The 18,785-nt window shown below is 35.7% G+C and overlaps 1 protein-coding gene across 7 annotated transcripts in view; it reads left to right on the plus strand.

Annotated features, from left to right (window-relative positions):
• The window catches only part of MCU (mitochondrial calcium uniporter), a 194,865-nt gene that overhangs the window by 156,519 nt on the left and 19,561 nt on the right, over nt 1-18,785 (plus strand). For all 7 annotated transcript variants that reach the window (XM_027062249.2, XM_027062247.2, XM_027062250.2 and 4 more), the window contains 2 exons: nt 15,001-15,171; nt 16,360-16,464. In XM_027062249.2, coding sequence (XP_026918050.1) covers nt 15,001-15,171; nt 16,360-16,464 — 276 coding nt within the window. The remainder of the gene's footprint in view (nt 1-15,000; nt 15,172-16,359; nt 16,465-18,785) is intronic.

Consider the following 18,785-nt stretch of genomic DNA (forward strand, 5'->3'; position numbering starts at 1 on the left):
TGTGAGGTGATAGCTCACCTATGTGAGCTTGTGGTTTTGATTTGTATTTGCCTGATGATGAGTGATGTTGAGCATTTTTTCCTGTGTCTGTTAGCCATCTAGATGTCTTCTTTGGAAGTGTCTATTCAGTCTTTTGCCCATTTCTTCACTGGATTATTTGTTTTTTGGTATTGAGTTTGATAAGTTTTGGATATTAACCCTTTATCTAACATGTCGTTTGCAAATATCTTATCCCATTCCATTGGTTACCTTTTAGTTTTGCTCATTGTTTCCTTCTCTGTGCAGAAGCTTTCTATTTTGATGAGGTCCCAGTAGTTCATTTTTGCTTTTGTTTCCCTTGCCTCCAGAGTAAGGGTAGCTGAGTAAGAAGTGGCTGCGGGCAAGATCAAAGAGGTTTTTGCCTGCTTTCTCCTCTAGGATTGTGATGGCTTCCTGTCTTATGTTTAGGTCTTTCATCCATTTTGAATTTATTTTCGTGTTGGTGTAAGAAAGTGTTCTAGGTTCATTCTGCTGCATGTCACTCTCCAGTTTTCCCAACACCATTTGCTGAAGAGACTGTCTTTTTTCCATCGGATATTCTTTCCTGCTTTGTCAAAGATTAGTTGGCCATACGTTTGTGGGACCATTTCTGAGTTCTCTATTCTGTTCCATTGATCTGTGTGCCTGTTTTTGTGCCAGTACCATACTGTCTTGATGATTACTGCTTTGTAGTATAGCTTGAAGTCTGGAATTGTGATGCCTCCAGCTTTGGATTTCTCTTTTAGGATTGCTCTGGCTGTTCGGGGTCTTTACTGGCTCCATACAAATTTTAGGATTATTTGTTCTAGCTCTGTGAAGAATGCCGGTGTTATTTTGATAGAGATTTTAGGAGTTTTGCTTTTTAAGAGAAGAGAAAATTTAGTTAAAGGAAGAGTTTACTTATGCCTTGATTTATTTGGAAATATTTGGGACTTTATGAATGAGCATAATCTTCCAATTCAAGACCTTTCGGTTATTATTATGAATTTGGTAGAAAAATCATGAATTCTTTTAACCGAGCTGTAGCTCTGAAGTTGGTAATTAGAAATAGACAACCCTGTGAATTTTCCAACTGCGGGGGTAGGGAGTTTCTCTGAAGTCTACTCATGAATGGAAAGCTTTGTCAGTTTCTCTACAAGAACTGAAAAACCTCAGAGCTCTTGAAGATTACTTCCATTCAGAAACCTTAAAATTGAATTTTGGATTTATAATCTTCTCACTTTTGATACTGCATCAAAATAGTGATATGAATTCAATTCTAAGAGTCTTAGAACATTCTTAAGTTCCTTGCACACACCTATCCTACCATCATCATCTGCCAAAGGGAGCTGTGATTACATTTACCATATCTTTCTCAGAGTCTCTGAGTGTTCACAACTTCTTTTCACAAAAACAGAAAGGCACAACCTTTTAGATATCAAAGATGATATTCTGGTTAACCATGACTTCTTTACGTGACTTTATGTGACTTCTTTATTCAAGCCAAGCAATAGCAGCCTTGTAATTGAAATGGTTTTTTATACAGTATTAAAGTTTATATTTTATTTAACTTGTACAATTTTGTTTTATCTCTTTAAAAAATAAGAAATGGCCATTAATTTGGGGTTAAAATGAGGAAAGTCAGTTTTTTGTCAACATTTATTTTAAAAATATGTCAGTGTAGTAGTCTGCTTGGGCTGCCATAAAATAGCATAGGCTGAATGGCTTAAACAACAAAAATTTATTTTTTTCCCAGTTCTGGATGCTGGAAGTCTGAGGCCAGAGTACCAGCATGGTCTGGTTCTGGCAAGAACTCTGTTAGCTTGCACATAGCCACCTTCTCTCTGTGTCCTCACATGGTGGGGACTGGAGAGAGCTCTTACCTTCTTATAAATCCACAGTCCTATCAGATTAGGACCCCACCTTTATGACCCCATTTAACTTTAATTACCTCCTAAAGACCCATCTCCAGATAGTCACACTGAGATTTAGAGCTTTAACCTATGAATTTTGGCAGGGAGACACAATTTAGTCTGTAGCAGACAATATGAAGGAAATCAGTTTCTGATGCAATAAAATAAATTATATCTAAAATTTTTATGTATAAATTGTTTGAATTTTTTCAGGGAATAAGGCTATAGGAGGAATCTATACCCTTATCAGTGTCTCAAAGAGGGCAATTATCCAAAAATACTAAGGAACATGGAATTGGTTTATATAGCAATAACTGGTTTCCTTCTTGTTGTCCTCAGTGGAACAAGTCACTTTTGTTTTCTTGAGATTTAAAGGAATGATTGGAAATTTTCCATGGATGTATTACATGCTTTTAGACTTTGGGTTTTAAGACCTTAGTTTTTAGGAAAATCAAGAGAAACTGTTAAAGCAGGCATTTTTTTCATATATTCTCATTGAATCTTCTCCGCAGCCCTATGAGGTATTAGAATCCCTACACTGTGAGGAAACTGAGGTACAGTTATATTCAGTAACATGCCCATGGATTTGAGGTATCTCCTGTGGTAGAACTTGAGGACTATCAAATCTGAGATTCCAAAACCATGCTTTTTCTACTGCACTCCACTGTCTATACTTTAGGATTGTATTCTGTTTATCATCCAGAAATTAAAGTGGATCAAGGATCAAGGTTTAATAAAGTTACTTTCATAGCAGCACCACCAAAAACATCAGTTTTAAAAGGAAAAAATGTTACAGTACTATATTAGGACAGGATTTTATTTTTACAAAAGCAAAAGAAAATTTTAATTCTCAGTAGAGTGAGTGCACGAATGGAAAGAAAGGGAGGGGATGATCTTTTACTTAGCACAAATGGTTTTGACATTTCTGAGAAATATTTTCATGAACTCATTTTAAAAGAACCTGAATTAACAAGAAGTACCTAGGTTGTACAACTATTTAGCATCAGACTGATAACACCATGTATAAAAAGATGATTTATAACTTTGTATTTTTCCAACTTTTACTATTTAAGCCCCATAATAACTCCACAAAAATTGTACATAGTTTACAGAAATTACCTTGTACAAATACTGATTCACCCAAGGTACAAAATGAAATACATAGTTGATGTGATTAAAATGAATTTATACTACTGGTTAGAAAGAAACAACTGGATTTATCAAGCTACTGAAGTTATGATTATATAATTGGGCTTTCTTATATTGCCGTGGAAAATTATTTCCTACGTAAAATTTACAAGTTTTCAACATAAGTATTCTTCAAATGCTGTTAATATGTGACAGACTTAGTATATTTAATATATTATGAATAATGTAAAGAAAATTTCAATAATCTATTTTTCATAGTTAAATAGATTCTTCTGAGGTTATTGTGAAGCAAGCACATTTTGTTTATACATGTTAATTATTGATATCAAAGATATTTTTGCCACAATGTATAAGGAAGGGCCTTATTATCACCAAAATAATATTTAGTTTACTCTGTTAAATGGTAATCTTATGTTTTGTTTAACATATAATTTAATGAAAAAGCCTATGGGCTTTTGGAATTGTATTTATGAACATAGAAGTGAGTATTAAAGATAAATTGTGTGAAGCTATCTAGGCATGATACTAGTAAAAAAAATCTGTAAAGCATATATTAAGAAGAGTAAACTTTATTGAATGACACAAAAGAAGATAAAAATAAATGCAGAGTTATGACATGTTAACGAATGTGAGGACAACACTGTAAAAATTGTCCGCTTCCCCCACATGAATTTATAAACTCCAGTGCAATGCTAATCTAAACTAAACCCCAACAGGAACTGCTGAATTTATTCAAAACTTCATATGAAAAAAGAAAACTACACAAATACCTAAAATAAATTTGGAGCGGAAAGGGGGGGAAGGTTTGCCTCAACTACGTATTAAGATGTATTTTTAAAACCATAATAATCAAAACAGGTTCAGGAAAGATCGTAGAGTCAGATTAGAGAAACCTTGCATGTACGGGAATTTGACATGTGTGATAGAATTAACATTGTACATCAGGAGAAAAGGGAGACTATTCAATAAATGCGGCTGTTATAGTTGACTTCTTACCTCACAAAAGTAAATTCCAAATGGCATAAGGAGTAAAATGTGAAATGCAGAGCTCTAAAAGGAAAAGAAAAGTTGGCCAAATTTATATTGGAAACTAAAAACAAGGAGGGCTGCTAACTTTCTTAGCCTTCTTTTTATTTACAATAAAGAAGAAGAAAATCTGTTTTTTTTCCAGGGATAAATAAATTGTGGTATATTCATAAATAAAATTCTACATAGGACTTTAAGTTAATGATCCAGAAATCTGATTCAATTTGGATAAATGTCAAAGCATTATTGAGCATAAAAGGCAAGTTGTAGAAAGTTGAATATAGTGTAACCATTTATGTAATGTCTAAATACACGTAAGAACCATGCCATATTTAGTTATTTAACACCACGTAGCAAATTACAGCAATATTTAGTGGCTTAACAATAATAATCCTGTATTATCTCATGTTTTATGGATTTGGAACTCGGGAGCAGTTTAGCTGGGCAATTCAGAATCTCATGGAGTTGCAATCCCATGCTCGCTGGCACTGCAGTCGTCTGAAGGTTTGACTGGGGCTGGAGGGTTCGATTCTAAGATAACTCACAATATGAGCTGAGAAGTTGGTACTGGCTCTTGGTAGGAGATTCCACTTCTTCTCAATGTTGGCTTCTCCACAGGGCTGCAGGTTTGTCCTTGTGGCTAATGGGTTCCCTCAGAGCATGTGATCCAAAAGAGCAAGACAGAAGCCACACAGTCTTTTATGGCATAGTCTGGGAAGTTACACACCATCACATCTGCTGTATTCTACTGATTTTACAGACCAGCCCTGATTTGATGTGGGATGCGACCATACAAGGATATGAATACCTAGAGGCAAGGATCATAGAAAACCACCTCAAAGGCTGGCTTCCACTATACTATATACTGTATACTAAGCTGTGTCTCTGTGTGTGTTTGTCTGCCTGCCTGCCTGCTTGCAGCATGTATGTATATCATGGATGAGACTGCTAAACACCAAATACCAACTTCAAGATAGTGATTTTCTGTGGAAAAAGAAAGATTACCCTGCTTGAGTATGGATAGTTTTTTGAACAGGAGCAAGGCTGGAATGATGTAGGGAATTCATTTACAATATAGCTGATAGAAGAAAGGTGATGGTGACCTGGACTAAGAAGATGGTGGTAATGCAGAGAATTGGAAGGATTAGAGTTGTTTAGAAAATAGAATGAAAGGACATGGTGACTGATTAGATATGAGGGATGTCATGTTCTCGTTCTAAGTAGTCAGGGATATCATACAATTTCTGGATTGGGCAAAAGTTAAATAATGGTGCTATTACTGACTGAGATGAAAATGTCAGAGGTGGGTGGTTCAGGGAAGATTAATTCAATTTTAGGATATTTTTACTTTGAGATGTGCATATGGGAAATCCACATGTCCAGCAGAGAGTTGAATATAGGTTTGGGACATCATCAACATTTAGAAGTTAGCTGGCAGTCAGGAAAGACATAAGATTGCCTAGAGAATGTGTGGTTTAAGAAGCACAGAGACCTAGGAGAAAGCACGTAGAAATTTTCAAGGGATGAATACAAGAATAAGAGCTTATGAAGGAAAATGAGAAAGTGCAGACAGAAAGTTGCAAACAACCAGGAGAGTATGGAATCACAGAAACCAAAAGGAAAGCTTTTTATAAAGTGAAGGAGCAGGTTTGATGAAGTTTTGGGGTGATGGTGGGATTCATGAGGTCCGGAGCCAACAGCCAAGAAAGAATTCTTGAAGACGTCTTTGGTACAAAAAGGTGATTTTATTAAAGCATGGGGACAAGACCTGTGGGCAGGAAGAGATGCACTAGGGTCATGACGGTAACTCATTGTATACCCTCAGGTTGGGAGGAGTCTCTAATGTATTTTTGGAAGCAAGGTTTCCAGGACCTTGAGGGGCTAGCTGTTGTTACAGAAATGCCATTTATTACAGTTCAGTAAAACCTCAGTCATGAGACCCTTCAGATGTGTATCAGGGGGCCATAAGCTTGGAGTATGATTGGCAGCATATCTCTTGGGGCAGTTGAGATAGAGGAAGTATACTTACAGGATCCAGGAAGTTGTGATAATATTAAGCTAAGGTTCTCTTTTGCCCCTAGCAAGGTGTCGTCATGGAGGCAGCTGAGTTCCTAGAGGGAGGTCACTTTGCCGGTTTCAAGGACTTGTCAATGGGCTGTAGGCAGTAAGGGAATTTAATTTTTCATTTGCCTTAGTTTCCCACATTACCATGGCAAGCACTTAAACCCCTTTCCTTCGTTCTTGGGTAGCCAGGAGTGTCCAAGAAGGAGTATCACACATATTCCACCATGGTGGGGTGGGAGTGGGGTGCCAGCCTGTATTTTGCCCTCAGCTTGCCCCACACTCCGTCATCAGGTTGACATCATTAGATATTGCTAAAACAAGCAAGTTAAAGGCCAAAATTCCCACTGAATTTAGCAACCTAATATCATACATGACCTGGGAGAAAATGACTTTTTAGTCGAATGATGAGATCCAAAATCACTTAGCATTGGGTTGAACTGTATCAGTTTAGGAATATCACTTAACCTTGCCAGACTTTATTGTTAGCTGCAAAAGAAGGACATTAGTAATGAAGTTTTGGGGTGATGGGGGGAGTGGTCTGGAGCCGACAGCCAAGAAAGAATTCTTGAGGATGTCTTTAGTGCAAAAAGGTGATTTTATTAAAGCACTAGGACAGGACCCCTGTGCAGAAAGAGGAGCCCTGAGGTTGTGATGGGTAACTAGTTATATACTATGAAGTTGGGGGGGTAAAGTCAAAAGGGAGGCCTCCAGAGGGACTTTGATATGCTAAACAATACCTGAGGCCTTGCTATTGTCAAGCTAAAGGTGTTTTTCTTCTAGTAAGGCATTAACATTAGGACGGTATGGGGTTCCTGTAGAAATGTTGTACTCTGTATTTACCTCAGGTATTTCTCAATGGGCTGCAAGTCATAAAGAAATTTAATTTTACTACCATTTCCTTCCTGCCTTTGTTCCCCATATCACTATGGAGGGGTGATGTTGGGTCTCTAGGAAACTGAGTCTACAGGTTTCTGGAGATTAGGCTATTGATTAGATTGCCTTTTTTTTCTTTTTTTTCTTTTTTTTTTAATTTACTAAGATATTTGTAAACTTATGGGAGACCCATGTCCTGTATGACTGTGATCTCTATCAGTTAACCAAGTTTCCTTTCCTTTGTTCTTGGGCAGTACCTGAGGAATATCACACATATGGGGCAGGGGGAGGTGGGGGTGCAGGGGTGGATGCTAGCTTGTTTCACCCTCAGCCTGTCTTATGCTCCCTCATTATTAGTCTGTATGATTTCTCTGTCTCTTCTAACACTAAAAGTCTGTGCTTATAGTTCACATTCTTGAACAGAAAGGGGGTAGAAATAAACAGACAAGATCATAAGCCACTGGAATCATCTATCATACATAAAGTACAGCTCTAAGTATCTTTGCAGAAAACACCCTATATGTGTTTTCTTATTGTACCAGTTCCCTTTCATAAGTCCTCAAGATATATACATTCATGTTCATGCATGAGATGATCTATTATGGATGAGATTTTACCTATTATTTTTGACAACAAATAAATTTCCTACTGTGAACTTAACTTTCCTACTTACCAATTGGCTAAAAAACAAGCACAAGCACTTACACTTTGCAACGTTTTCTGTACCTGATGCCCCAAAGACCTTTTTTTTTTTTTAACATATTCCTTCTTCAACCCCAAATGTCTGTTGTCCTTGCGCTTCTCTTTTTCATCTGGAAAATCCTTTGCCCTTTTGTTTTTATGCCTAAATCTGTTGTCGTGTTCTGTTTCTCAGTAATCATATTGGTTGACCCATAATTCGTGAGTTTCTTTGAAGTACACTGTGCTAGAAATACTGAGATTATTTCTTTTCTTATTGAAATGGAATCAAAACAAAAGATTAAAAATGAACCCGACCAAACCACCTGATGCAATTTACACTTAAAAAGAATATTTGTCTCTAGAGAATAATAGCTGACAACTGTCATTAGCTTGTAAATACCCATTGTGACTTTACTACCGCCAGCAACTATTTTACATATTGTTAAACTTGAGGAACTTTGGCAATTGTTCTTTGGTTGCAAACCGAGAGATCTGACATTTACATTACAATCTAGTGTGTGGGAAAGCAGAAGACCTGGGGATACATTTCAAAAGCAGTATTAAAATGAAGGTTTGTCAGTTCTGAAATGTGCTATTTCGTGCAGAGTTTCTCAAAGCTTTCATATTTCACTCCTTTGAAAGGCCTCATGATCTTTAGTGTAAAAAGTTAAAGTGACTGAGAAAGACCTTAATTTTCTCTGTTGACTTTATCTCAGTTATTTTAAAACAGTAACCCCTAAGCACTTACCTGTGAAACTGATGTTTAGTGAAATCTTCCATGCTTTTGTGTTTAAGATTCACATCTTTTATTTAAATTTAACTCTGTCTGCTTCTTGAAATCTGTGGCTGAATAGTTTTTCACTATAGGAAAAAGATGATGGAGGGGAGGGAAACAGGTAAACAAGTTAGTCACTGAATTTTATGATGCCATCATCTTTATGGCCTATAGAAGAAGAGAGATACTCATGTAAATGGCTCTGACTTTAAAGAAAGACTGGATTGCTAAGGATTCTTTTAGAAATGAGAAAGAAAATTTTCAAATATCTTTAGACATTAAAAACTTGAGATAGTACTTAATATGTACTAAGTTCATATTACTATTTTTGGCCTCTTCTTCCTTAGGAAATATAGATTACACTTTTGAAGAATTAAAGAAGTAGAGATTTTTGTCTTTTAAATTTTTATGTAAAAATTCAAATTATGTATCCACAAAGGATTAACTGCTATGGGAATTGCTGTCCTGCTGTCAACAACTAGAACAATGGACAAAATATGTCAAAGAATTGTTTTTAGATATTGAACAATAAGGACAAGACTGATCTCTGAGAGAAGAAAAACAAGTTGGATTGACCCTATATCACCTCAGCTCACAACATGAGGCTTTCTAAATTCTGAATGACAAGAGCAGGCTAGAATAACTTCCAATAACAATTACCAGAAACTGTAAAATGACTACTTCTTAGTGCTCATACAGGGCCAGAAATCATTTGACTTCCCTCCAGCCAGAGAAGAGACATCATTGAATATATGAACATTCATTGTAGACTCTCAGAAGAACATACCTTACAAGTAGAGCCAAATTGGCCATATAACAAAAGAATCTCTAGGTCTGTGCTAAGAACCTTTCTAAAAGACTTGAAAAGATCAATATAATATGCAAATAACTATACAACAGAATCCAGCACTCAGTAATGTAAAAGTCAACAATGTCTAACCTCATCAAAAATGACTAGGTAATGAAAAAGCAGGGGGAAAAAACAAGAAAAATTCATCAACAGAAACAGATCTAGAAATGACAGAGATGGTGCAATTAACAGACAAGGATTTTAAAAGTTATTATAAATGTGATCATTATATTCAGGGAGGGAAAGGAAAGCAAGCATAATATGAGGAAGAATAGAAGATATAAAAGTAAACAGATGTAACTCCTAGAGATGAAAAAAAATGTGAGATGCAAAGCAATATAGATGAAATTAACAGATTAGCCATTATAGAAGAAAATATCAGTGACACTGAAGTGTGTAGCAGTTAAAACTATCCAAAATGAAGGAGGAAAAAAAACCCCTGAAATATATGAAGGGATCCTCAGTGCCCTGTGAGACTATATTGCATAGTCTAATATAGGTATAATTATAGGAATCCCAGAAGGAGAAGGGTAAGAGCCAGAAAAAATATTTGAGTAATGGCAAAAAAGTTTCCAAATTTGATTAAAACTATGAGCTCACAGATGTGAGAAATTTAGCAGCTCCCAAGCAGAATACTTACAAAACCATAGAATGGAAAATTATAATCAAACTGTTGAAAACCAACGATAAAGAGAAAATATTAAGAGCAGCCACTGGGCAAAAGACATTTTATGTACAGAGGAACAAAGATAATAGTATACATTAACTTATAGTATATGCAAAGCAGAAGACATAAGTTCTTTAGAGTGCTAAAAGGAAAAAGAAATCTGTCTACCTAGAATTTTTTACAAAGCAAAGTGTTCTTCAAAAATGAAGGCTGGGAGGCCTGCGTGGCTCAGTTGGTTGAGCGTCCGACTTCGGCTCAGGTCATGCTCTCATGGTTCGTGGGTTTAAGTCCCACATCAGGCTCTGTGCAGACAGCTCAGAGCCTGGAGCCTGCTTCAGATTCTGTGTCTCCCTCTCTCTCTCTCTCTGTGCCCTTCCCCTGCTTGTGCTGTGTCTCAAAAATAAATAAACATTTCTTTTTAATGAAGGTAAAATAAATTTTTTCAGAGCCCAAATGTCCATCAATGGATGAATGGATAAAGAAGATGTGGTGTATATGTATGTATGTATATGTGTATGTATATGTGTATGTATGTATATGTATGTATATATACACATACATATACATACACATACATACATACACACCACATCTTCTGTATGTGTATATATATATATTTCTGTATATGTGTGTTTATCTATACACACACATACATACACACACACAATGGAATATTACTCAGCAATCAAATAGATTGTATATATACATATGTATGTATATGTGTATGTATATGTATGTACATATACATATACATACACATATATATACATGTACCACATCTTCTGTATGTATATATGTATATATTTATGTGTGTATATATATGTGTGTGTGTATACACACACACACACATACCCACATACACAATGGAGTATTACTCGGCAATCAAAAAGAATGAAATCTTGCCGTTTGCAACTATGTGGATGGAACTGGAGGGTATTATGCTAAGTGGAATTAGTCAGAGGAAGAGAAAAATCATATGACTTCACTCATATGAGGACTTTAAGAGACAAAACGGATGAACATAAGGGAAGGGAAACAAAAATAATATAAAAACAGGGAGGGGGACAAAACATAAGAGACGCATAAGTATGGAGAACAAACAGAGAGTTACTGGAGGGGGTGTGGGAGGGGGGGATGGGCTAAATGGGTAAGGGGCACTAAGGAATCTACTCCTGAAATCATTGTTGCACTATATGCTAACTAATTTGGATGTACATTTTAAAAAAATAAAAATAAAAAAGAATAATAATAAATCTACTGTGGATAATTGTCATAGTATAAATAAGACAATTTTATCAAAAATAATTGTATTTTCTAAAACAAAGTAGTGAGAAGGGCAGATTGTTTTCTATTTTTGCAAATCTTTTTTATGTTTGTTTTAATAGAAGTCAGGTAGATTCTTGTATCTGATTCTGCATTCAATAGGTTATTTTGTTAGACGTATGTGTAGAAAATCTTATCAATTATTGACATGTAGTTGGAAAAGTTAGTAATGACCTTTTCAAGTAATTGTAGATATATTTCTTTGATTTTAACCAAAATTTTACTAGTGATAGCTCCCTAAGGTTGATTGCTGTATGGAATCTGAAATCATACCAATAAACTTTGGTACTCTTTTACATTCTAAAAAAAATTTTTTTAAATAAGCTTTTTCAGACTTATCAAAGTTGGGAGAATATATTGTCAACACATCTGCCCAATAAGAAATGTTTAAGGAAGCTTTTCAGGCAAAAGGAAAATGATGCTAAATAGAAATTTAGATCTATACAAAATGAGGAACACCAGAGGGTAACTATAAGTGTAAATATGAAAAGTATTTCCTCATTTTAAGATTTCTTTGGGGGGGAGGGGAATAGATACGAACAAAGAGGGAGGGAGGCAAAGCACAAGAGACTCTTAAATACAGAGAACAAACTAAGGGTGGATGGGCATGTGGGGGAGAGGGAAAATGGGTGATGGGCATTGAGGAGGGCACTTGTTGGGGTGAGCACTGGGTGTTATATGGAAGCCAATCTGACAATACGTTATATTCATAAAAAATAAAAAGATTTCTTTAACATGTAGTTAGTTGTTGAAGTAAAAATGATGTATGGTTTATAGCATGTAGTAATAAAATATATGAGGACAATAGCACAAAGCAAAGGGAGTGGAAGTGTATTGGTCTTGAGATACTCTACACTATACCTAAAGTGATGTATTGGGTAAAAGTCAACTGTAATAGGTTAAAGATGTATATTGTAAACCCATTAGCAAGGTTCAGGAAGCCTAATAGTCCAAATCCAGGCTACTGCATATTTTTATAAATAAAGTTTATTGGAACACAGCCATGCTCATTTGTTTATCTACTGCCAGTGGCTGCTTCTGCCCCACAGTGCAGTCTGTAGTTGCAACAGAGATCTTTATGGTCCATAAAATCCAAAATATTTAATATCTAGCCTTTTACAGAAAAAGTTTGTCAACACCTACCGTAGGGAAACCCCTAGAAACATAAAAAGACATAGTCAATTAGTCAATAGTAGAGATTAAATGTAATCATAAAAATAGTTAACCTAGGGCACCTCGGTGGCTCAGTCGATTAAGCATCCGACTTTGGCTCAGGTCATGATCTCATGGTTCGTGAGTTTGAGCCCTGTGTCAGACTCTCTGCTGTCAGCACAAAGCCTGCTTCAGATCCTCTGTCCCCCTCTCCCTTCACCTACCCCATTCACACACTCTCTCTCTCCCTCTCTCTTTCTCTCTCTCACAAAAATAAATAAACATTAAAAAATTAGTTTATCTAGGGGCACCTGTGTAGCTCTATCAATTGAGCATCCAGCTCAATTTTGGCTCAAGTCATGATCCTAGGATCGAGCCCTGAGTCCGTCTCCATGCTGAGCCAGGAGCCTGCTTGGGATTCTCTCTTTCTCTTCCCCTCTGCGCCTCTCCCCTGCTAGTGCTCTCTCTCTTTAAAATAAAGAATATATGTAAATATTTTTTACAAAAGGGTGCCTTATTAAAAAAAATAGTTAATCTAAAAGAGAGCAAGAATAAAGAAAAAGTAGAAGAAAGAACAGTTTGGGTCAATAAAGTAAGTAGCAAGACTTATACACAAGTATATTTATATACATTTATAACTTATTAAATGTAAATGATATACATGCTTTAATTAAAAGGCTGAGATTGTCAGATTAGACAAAACAGCAAGACCCAACTATATGCTGTCTGTAGAAAACCCACTTTAAATGTGAAGACACAGATAGGTTATAAGGATGAGAAAAGGTATAGAACAAAGACATATGTCTCCGCAAAGACTTGAAAGTGGCTACTTTACTCATAGTGGCCAAAGACTGGAAAGCAGTCCAAATGTCAATCAGCAGGAAAATGCATAAATTATGGTGTATCCATACAGTGAAATATTAGCAATAAAAATAAACTACCAATGCATGCAACAATGTCGGTTAATCTCAAAATCACTATACTGAGAGAAGTCAGATACAAAAGAGTCTGTACTATATGATTCCAGTAATATAAAACTCCAGAAAAACTAAATATAATCTGTAGTGACAAAAATTGAATTAGTGGTTGCCTAAGGATTTACTGGGATGGGGAGTAGGGGAATTTGGGGAAGTAATGAAAATGCTCTTTATCTTGATTATTGTGCCAAAACTCATCAAATGCCCATTTAAAATAAAAGTATATTTTGGTATTTACAAACTCTGTTTCAGTCAGGGTTACTTTTAAAATTTAAGTACTGAAAGAATGTAGTGTGATGCTATTGTATATACTGCAAGCCTTATAAGTGGCTAGAATAGGCAAGGAAATAAGATGTAAATAATTACCACATTGCCAAGTGTGATGCATTTGGCATCTCCAGAATATTAACCTAAAAACATTTCCTCTCAACTCTTCAATATTGAGGGGTATGAATCCTTAGCAACATTATAGAATTAGCTTTAAAAAAAGCTAATAAACATTATCAAGCAGTGTGCTAAGTGTTTTAAATGGTTTATTTTATTTATTCCTCACAACAATTCCATCAGTTAGGAATTAAATCCATGTTATACGTCAAGAAAGCAAGGCTCAGAGAAATTACATAACATGCCCAAAGTTATAAAGCCAGGATTCCATCCCAGATTTGCCTCCAAAGCCTGTTTTTCTTCACAGGCTAGTAGTGCTAACTTATCTTTAAATGCTTGGTTGCTTATGTAAAAAATTCTGTTTCAAAATTTATTTATAAATTTCATTTGAAAATTATTTCAAAAGAGTTAGTCTGACCTTTGTTTTAGTGACTAAGACTCAGTAAATCAAGACTATTGATGAAAAAGATAAGGAAATGGGAATTCTTTCAGTTTTATAGCTTATGATAATGTTTCCCTTAATAACTTTTTGTTAGAAAATCCCAAATAGTTATGTTGTGGCTTCTAACTAGTCTCAGGACAATGTTTAAGAGAACATAAAAAGAATTGTTTTGTTTCTATCATAATATGTTCATAATATGTAAGAGAATACTTATCAAACACCTTGGATATAATAATTATACTATAAATATGAAGTGACTTTCCTTGAGTAAGAGTCTCACTTATTAGTGTATTTTCACATATTATTCTTCAGGGGTTCTTGAAAGCTGTGGCTCCTCAGAGCCACCTCCTAAAGGTTATGGAGTCTGGCCCAGCAATCTCTGGCTACTTAGTAAAATCTTCCTCAGTAGAACTAGAGTTTATATTTACCAGTACCAAAATCTTTACCTCAAATTCCTGGGAAAGCCTCTCCCTGACCTACTTAGAAGATAATCCTTTGCATGCTTTCTTTTCTCTGAACAGTGAATTGTGTGATCTATGTGATTGATCTTCCATAAGCCAGTTCCCAGAATAACCTCCAACTAAAGCTAAAGGGCATATTCTTAAACCTTTGAAAACATTTTAAACCATGTTAATAATAATAGACCCTATGTAAGAATAGTAATATTGTAGCTTTAACTTATAATGAAATCTAATTATCATATGATTATGGATCTTTTTCATTTCAGATGTGACAGTGGTGTATCAAAATGGGTTACCTGTGATATCTGTGAGGCTACCATCCCGGCGTGAACGTTGCCAGTTCACACTCAAACCTATTTCAGACTCAGTCGGTGTGTTTTTACGACAACTTCAAGAAGAGGATCGGGGAATTGACAGAGTTGCAATCTACTCACCAGGTATAGTCACATTCATTATTAATTCTCACCCACCTGTCATTTCACCCCAGAACGCTTCTATACTCTACACACACACACACACACACACACACGCGTGTATGCACACACACACGCACACACATATACCACTGCAAAAGAATCCCATACTCTTAACTTTAGGACACGTTTTTTTGCTTAGCAAATGTCAGGAGAGACTGTGATTTCTGTCTCAGTTCTCAGAATATAACTGTTCAGTTTTAGGAACTGAATATACACAAAAAGTCTCATTCAGAAGCACCTCACATACAATGCCATGGGCAAAGAGGAGCAGTCAATCACATTTTATGTTATTGAAACCTTTTATTATTACCTTAGGCATAAAATAAATTTTTCTAGTGGTTGAGCCCTCATCTCTGGAGATATGAAATAATAGGACTTCTTTTTAGATCTTGTTCCATCTTTCACATAGTTTGTAAAATAAAGACATACGTGATTGGAAAAGAATGTAAAATAAGGCACTAAAAAATTCCCATTTGACATGCATCTGTCCTATTTATTTAAGTGCCTTACATTTTTTCCCATTCTTTGAAAAATTTTAAACCTACAGAAAGCTTAAAAGACTATATTGGAAGTACCCATTTACCCTTGGATTTACCAGTTTTCAACAACTTGCCACATTTCTATGCTGTAAGTAGTTTAAATATACTTAATTTTCATCTTATCTAATAATATAACTAGTAGACCAGTATGGTGTACTTTGCTAACATCTGTCCCTACGAAATTATTGGTGACGAATCAGTAATTATACTGAGAAGTACCATACATTAGAAAGCATTGTTTTGTTTTTTTTTTTTTACTCCACCAACTTCCATCATGGATAGATATATGACATCCATGCCGCTCTCCCATGACCCAAGATTTCCAACTGACACTGATAGATCTATGTAATTATTTTACTTGTTGATAAAGTTTTGGCAGAAAAGTGTATTATTAAATCTTCATAGACTTGAGATCATGAAAGCAAAAAGCCTCAGATAATATAAGCTTTGTTTAGCATAGAATTTGGGGATGAGGCAAAAATGAACTAGAATTTAAAAGAGAAGATATAATTTTTAAAATTGATTTTGAGGATTGCTTTTTCCTGATCATTGTCAAACAATTAGGGATATATGACGAGTTTAAATTTTCACATTTAAATTTTTTTTATAGATGGTGTTCGAGTTGCTGCCTCAACAGGAATAGACCTCCTACTCCTTGATGACTTTAAGCTGGTCATTAATGACTTAACATATCATGTACGACCACCAAAGAGAGGTAAAAAGTAACCTTGATAAGATCAGAGAAATGTGGGAGGGCTTTTGGAAAGAACTGTATTCTTCCCTGGATGACCTTGAGAAGCAGACAATATTCAAAGAACACTGAAAAGTCTTACATCCAGGTAGACTCTGTTTCAGTTGAAGAGCTCATTGAGTGTCTCATGCTTGAATACCTGGCTAGTACAGTGATGAAAACTTAGATTCTACCTAGACACCAGAATGCTTTATTATTGGATATAAATGCTTCACATAAATGAATGTTCTGTGTAACTTAAGCTCCTTCCCTCCAAACAGGCTAAAAGTCATATTATTTTAATAACATCACAGGGGAATCTTTTTAAAAATAAATTATGGACTTCCCTGTCCTCTTAACATTTATAACAGGAATGAATGAATTAATCTTTTTTTTTTTTTTTTGGCTCAAGGTAAGCAGTGCGAAAGTCAATTATATTGTATTGTAATAGTCCTTAGGAACTTCTGACACGTATATGCTTCCATATAAAAAGTGTGATATACAGGGATGCCTGGGTGGCTTAGTCGGTTAAGTGTCTGACTTCAGCTCAGGTCATGATCTTATGGTTCGTTAGTTTGAGCCCCACGTCGGGCTGTTTTGACAGCTCAGAGTCTGGAGCCTGCTTCGGATTCTGTATCTCCCTCTCTCTCTGTTCCTTCCCGCCTCATGCTCTGCCTCTCTCTGTTTCTCAAAAATGAATAAATGTTAAAAAAATTTTTTAAATAATCAAAAGTATGATATTTGCCTCAGGTGCAGATTTTAAGAGGGTGCCCCCCCCCAAAAAAAACCCTCAGTAATCAAGATAAATAATACTTTAATGAACTATTTTAAAAAACCAAAGTTAATGCCAAAACCCCATGATGAACAAAATATCAAAAATTTAAATAAAGCAGTCAGTATTACTGATTTTTCTTTTTATCCCAGGCTCCCAATATGGCTTCTGCACAGTACTGATGCTAAATAGGCCTCTAAAATAGCATTTGATATGTGTCTTTTTCTGTCTCTGCCCTTGATCTTTATTATTACTTACTGATGTTGTTAATGTCCCTTCCATTACTACCACCCTCTCCACCAGCCTTCTAGGGCATCCCTTCTTTGTAATTCTGCTTTTGAGAATTGTGTCTAATGTAGAAAATATTCTCAGTGAAAGCCTAAACATTGAATGCCTCCAAAATCTGGTCCACATCTACTTTAAAAGTTTTCCTCTAGGGGCGCCTGGGTGGCTCAGTTGGTTAAGCGTCTGACTTTGGCTTAGGTTATGATCTCACGTCTTGTGACTTTGAGCCCCGCGTCGGGCTCTGTGCTGACAACTCAGAGCCTGGAGCTTCTTCAGATTCTGTGTCTTTCTCTCTCTTTCTCTCTTTCTCTCTCTCTCTCTCTCTCTCTCTCTGCCCCTGCCCCGCTCACACTCTGTCTCTCTCTCTCAAAAATAAATAAACATTAAAAAAATTGTTTTAAAGTTTTCCTCTATCTCTCTTAACATGTTACCTACTTTTCCTCCACCCTCTAATCCTTTGCTGTTTCCTGAACTGTGCCTTGTTTTTTGCCATCTCAGTGTTTACTTTCTCTACGGTGCCTTTTTTCTTTCTTCCTAACCTCCTATTTCCCCATGTCAAAATCATCAAGGTCAGCTCTTCCATGAAGGCTTTAATGATCCTATTCTTAATGTTCTTTATTTCTCTAAATCCCAGCCAACCAGAAGTGACTAATCTGTTGTCTGAACTCTTCTTTATTAATGCTCAGACAGAAGGACTGTGATTTTGTATCCTCCATTGACTCAGATAGTCATACTATGTTGAGTGAAATAAGTGAATCAAGTTGGTAGCATTTTGTTTGTTCAGAAGCCAGATTATTTTCTGTGTGCAAGCTAGTTGAAATGGAACTAGTTTAGAAAAAGTACAGTAAATACAGCAAGAGTGGGAAAAGTTTCCTTTAAATAGTAAGACATTACTAAGCCAGTTATTACATTGGAATAATTGAACACGTAGACCAGGGATTGTTAGCTATATATTAGCCAAGCTAATATGTTTTTCTTCTTTATTCCTTGATTTTTGGACTAGAAGTTCCCCTTAAGATAACAGAGGTACAGGCTTATTTTACTCAGTTTTTGTTGTTCTTTAAATTTGCTCTTTCTTTTCCAGCCTTATTAGCATAAAATTGACATACAGCATTGTAAGTTTAAGGAGTACAGTGTAATGAATTGATACACTTTAATGTTACAAAATGATTACCACAATAGGATTAGTTAGCACCTCCATCACCTCACATAATTGTGTGTGTGTGTGTGTGTGTGTGTGTGTGTGTGT

Source organism: Acinonyx jubatus, chromosome D2 (genome assembly GCF_027475565.1).
Source record: "Acinonyx jubatus isolate Ajub_Pintada_27869175 chromosome D2, VMU_Ajub_asm_v1.0, whole genome shotgun sequence".
NCBI lineage: Eukaryota > Metazoa > Chordata > Mammalia > Carnivora > Felidae > Acinonyx > Acinonyx jubatus.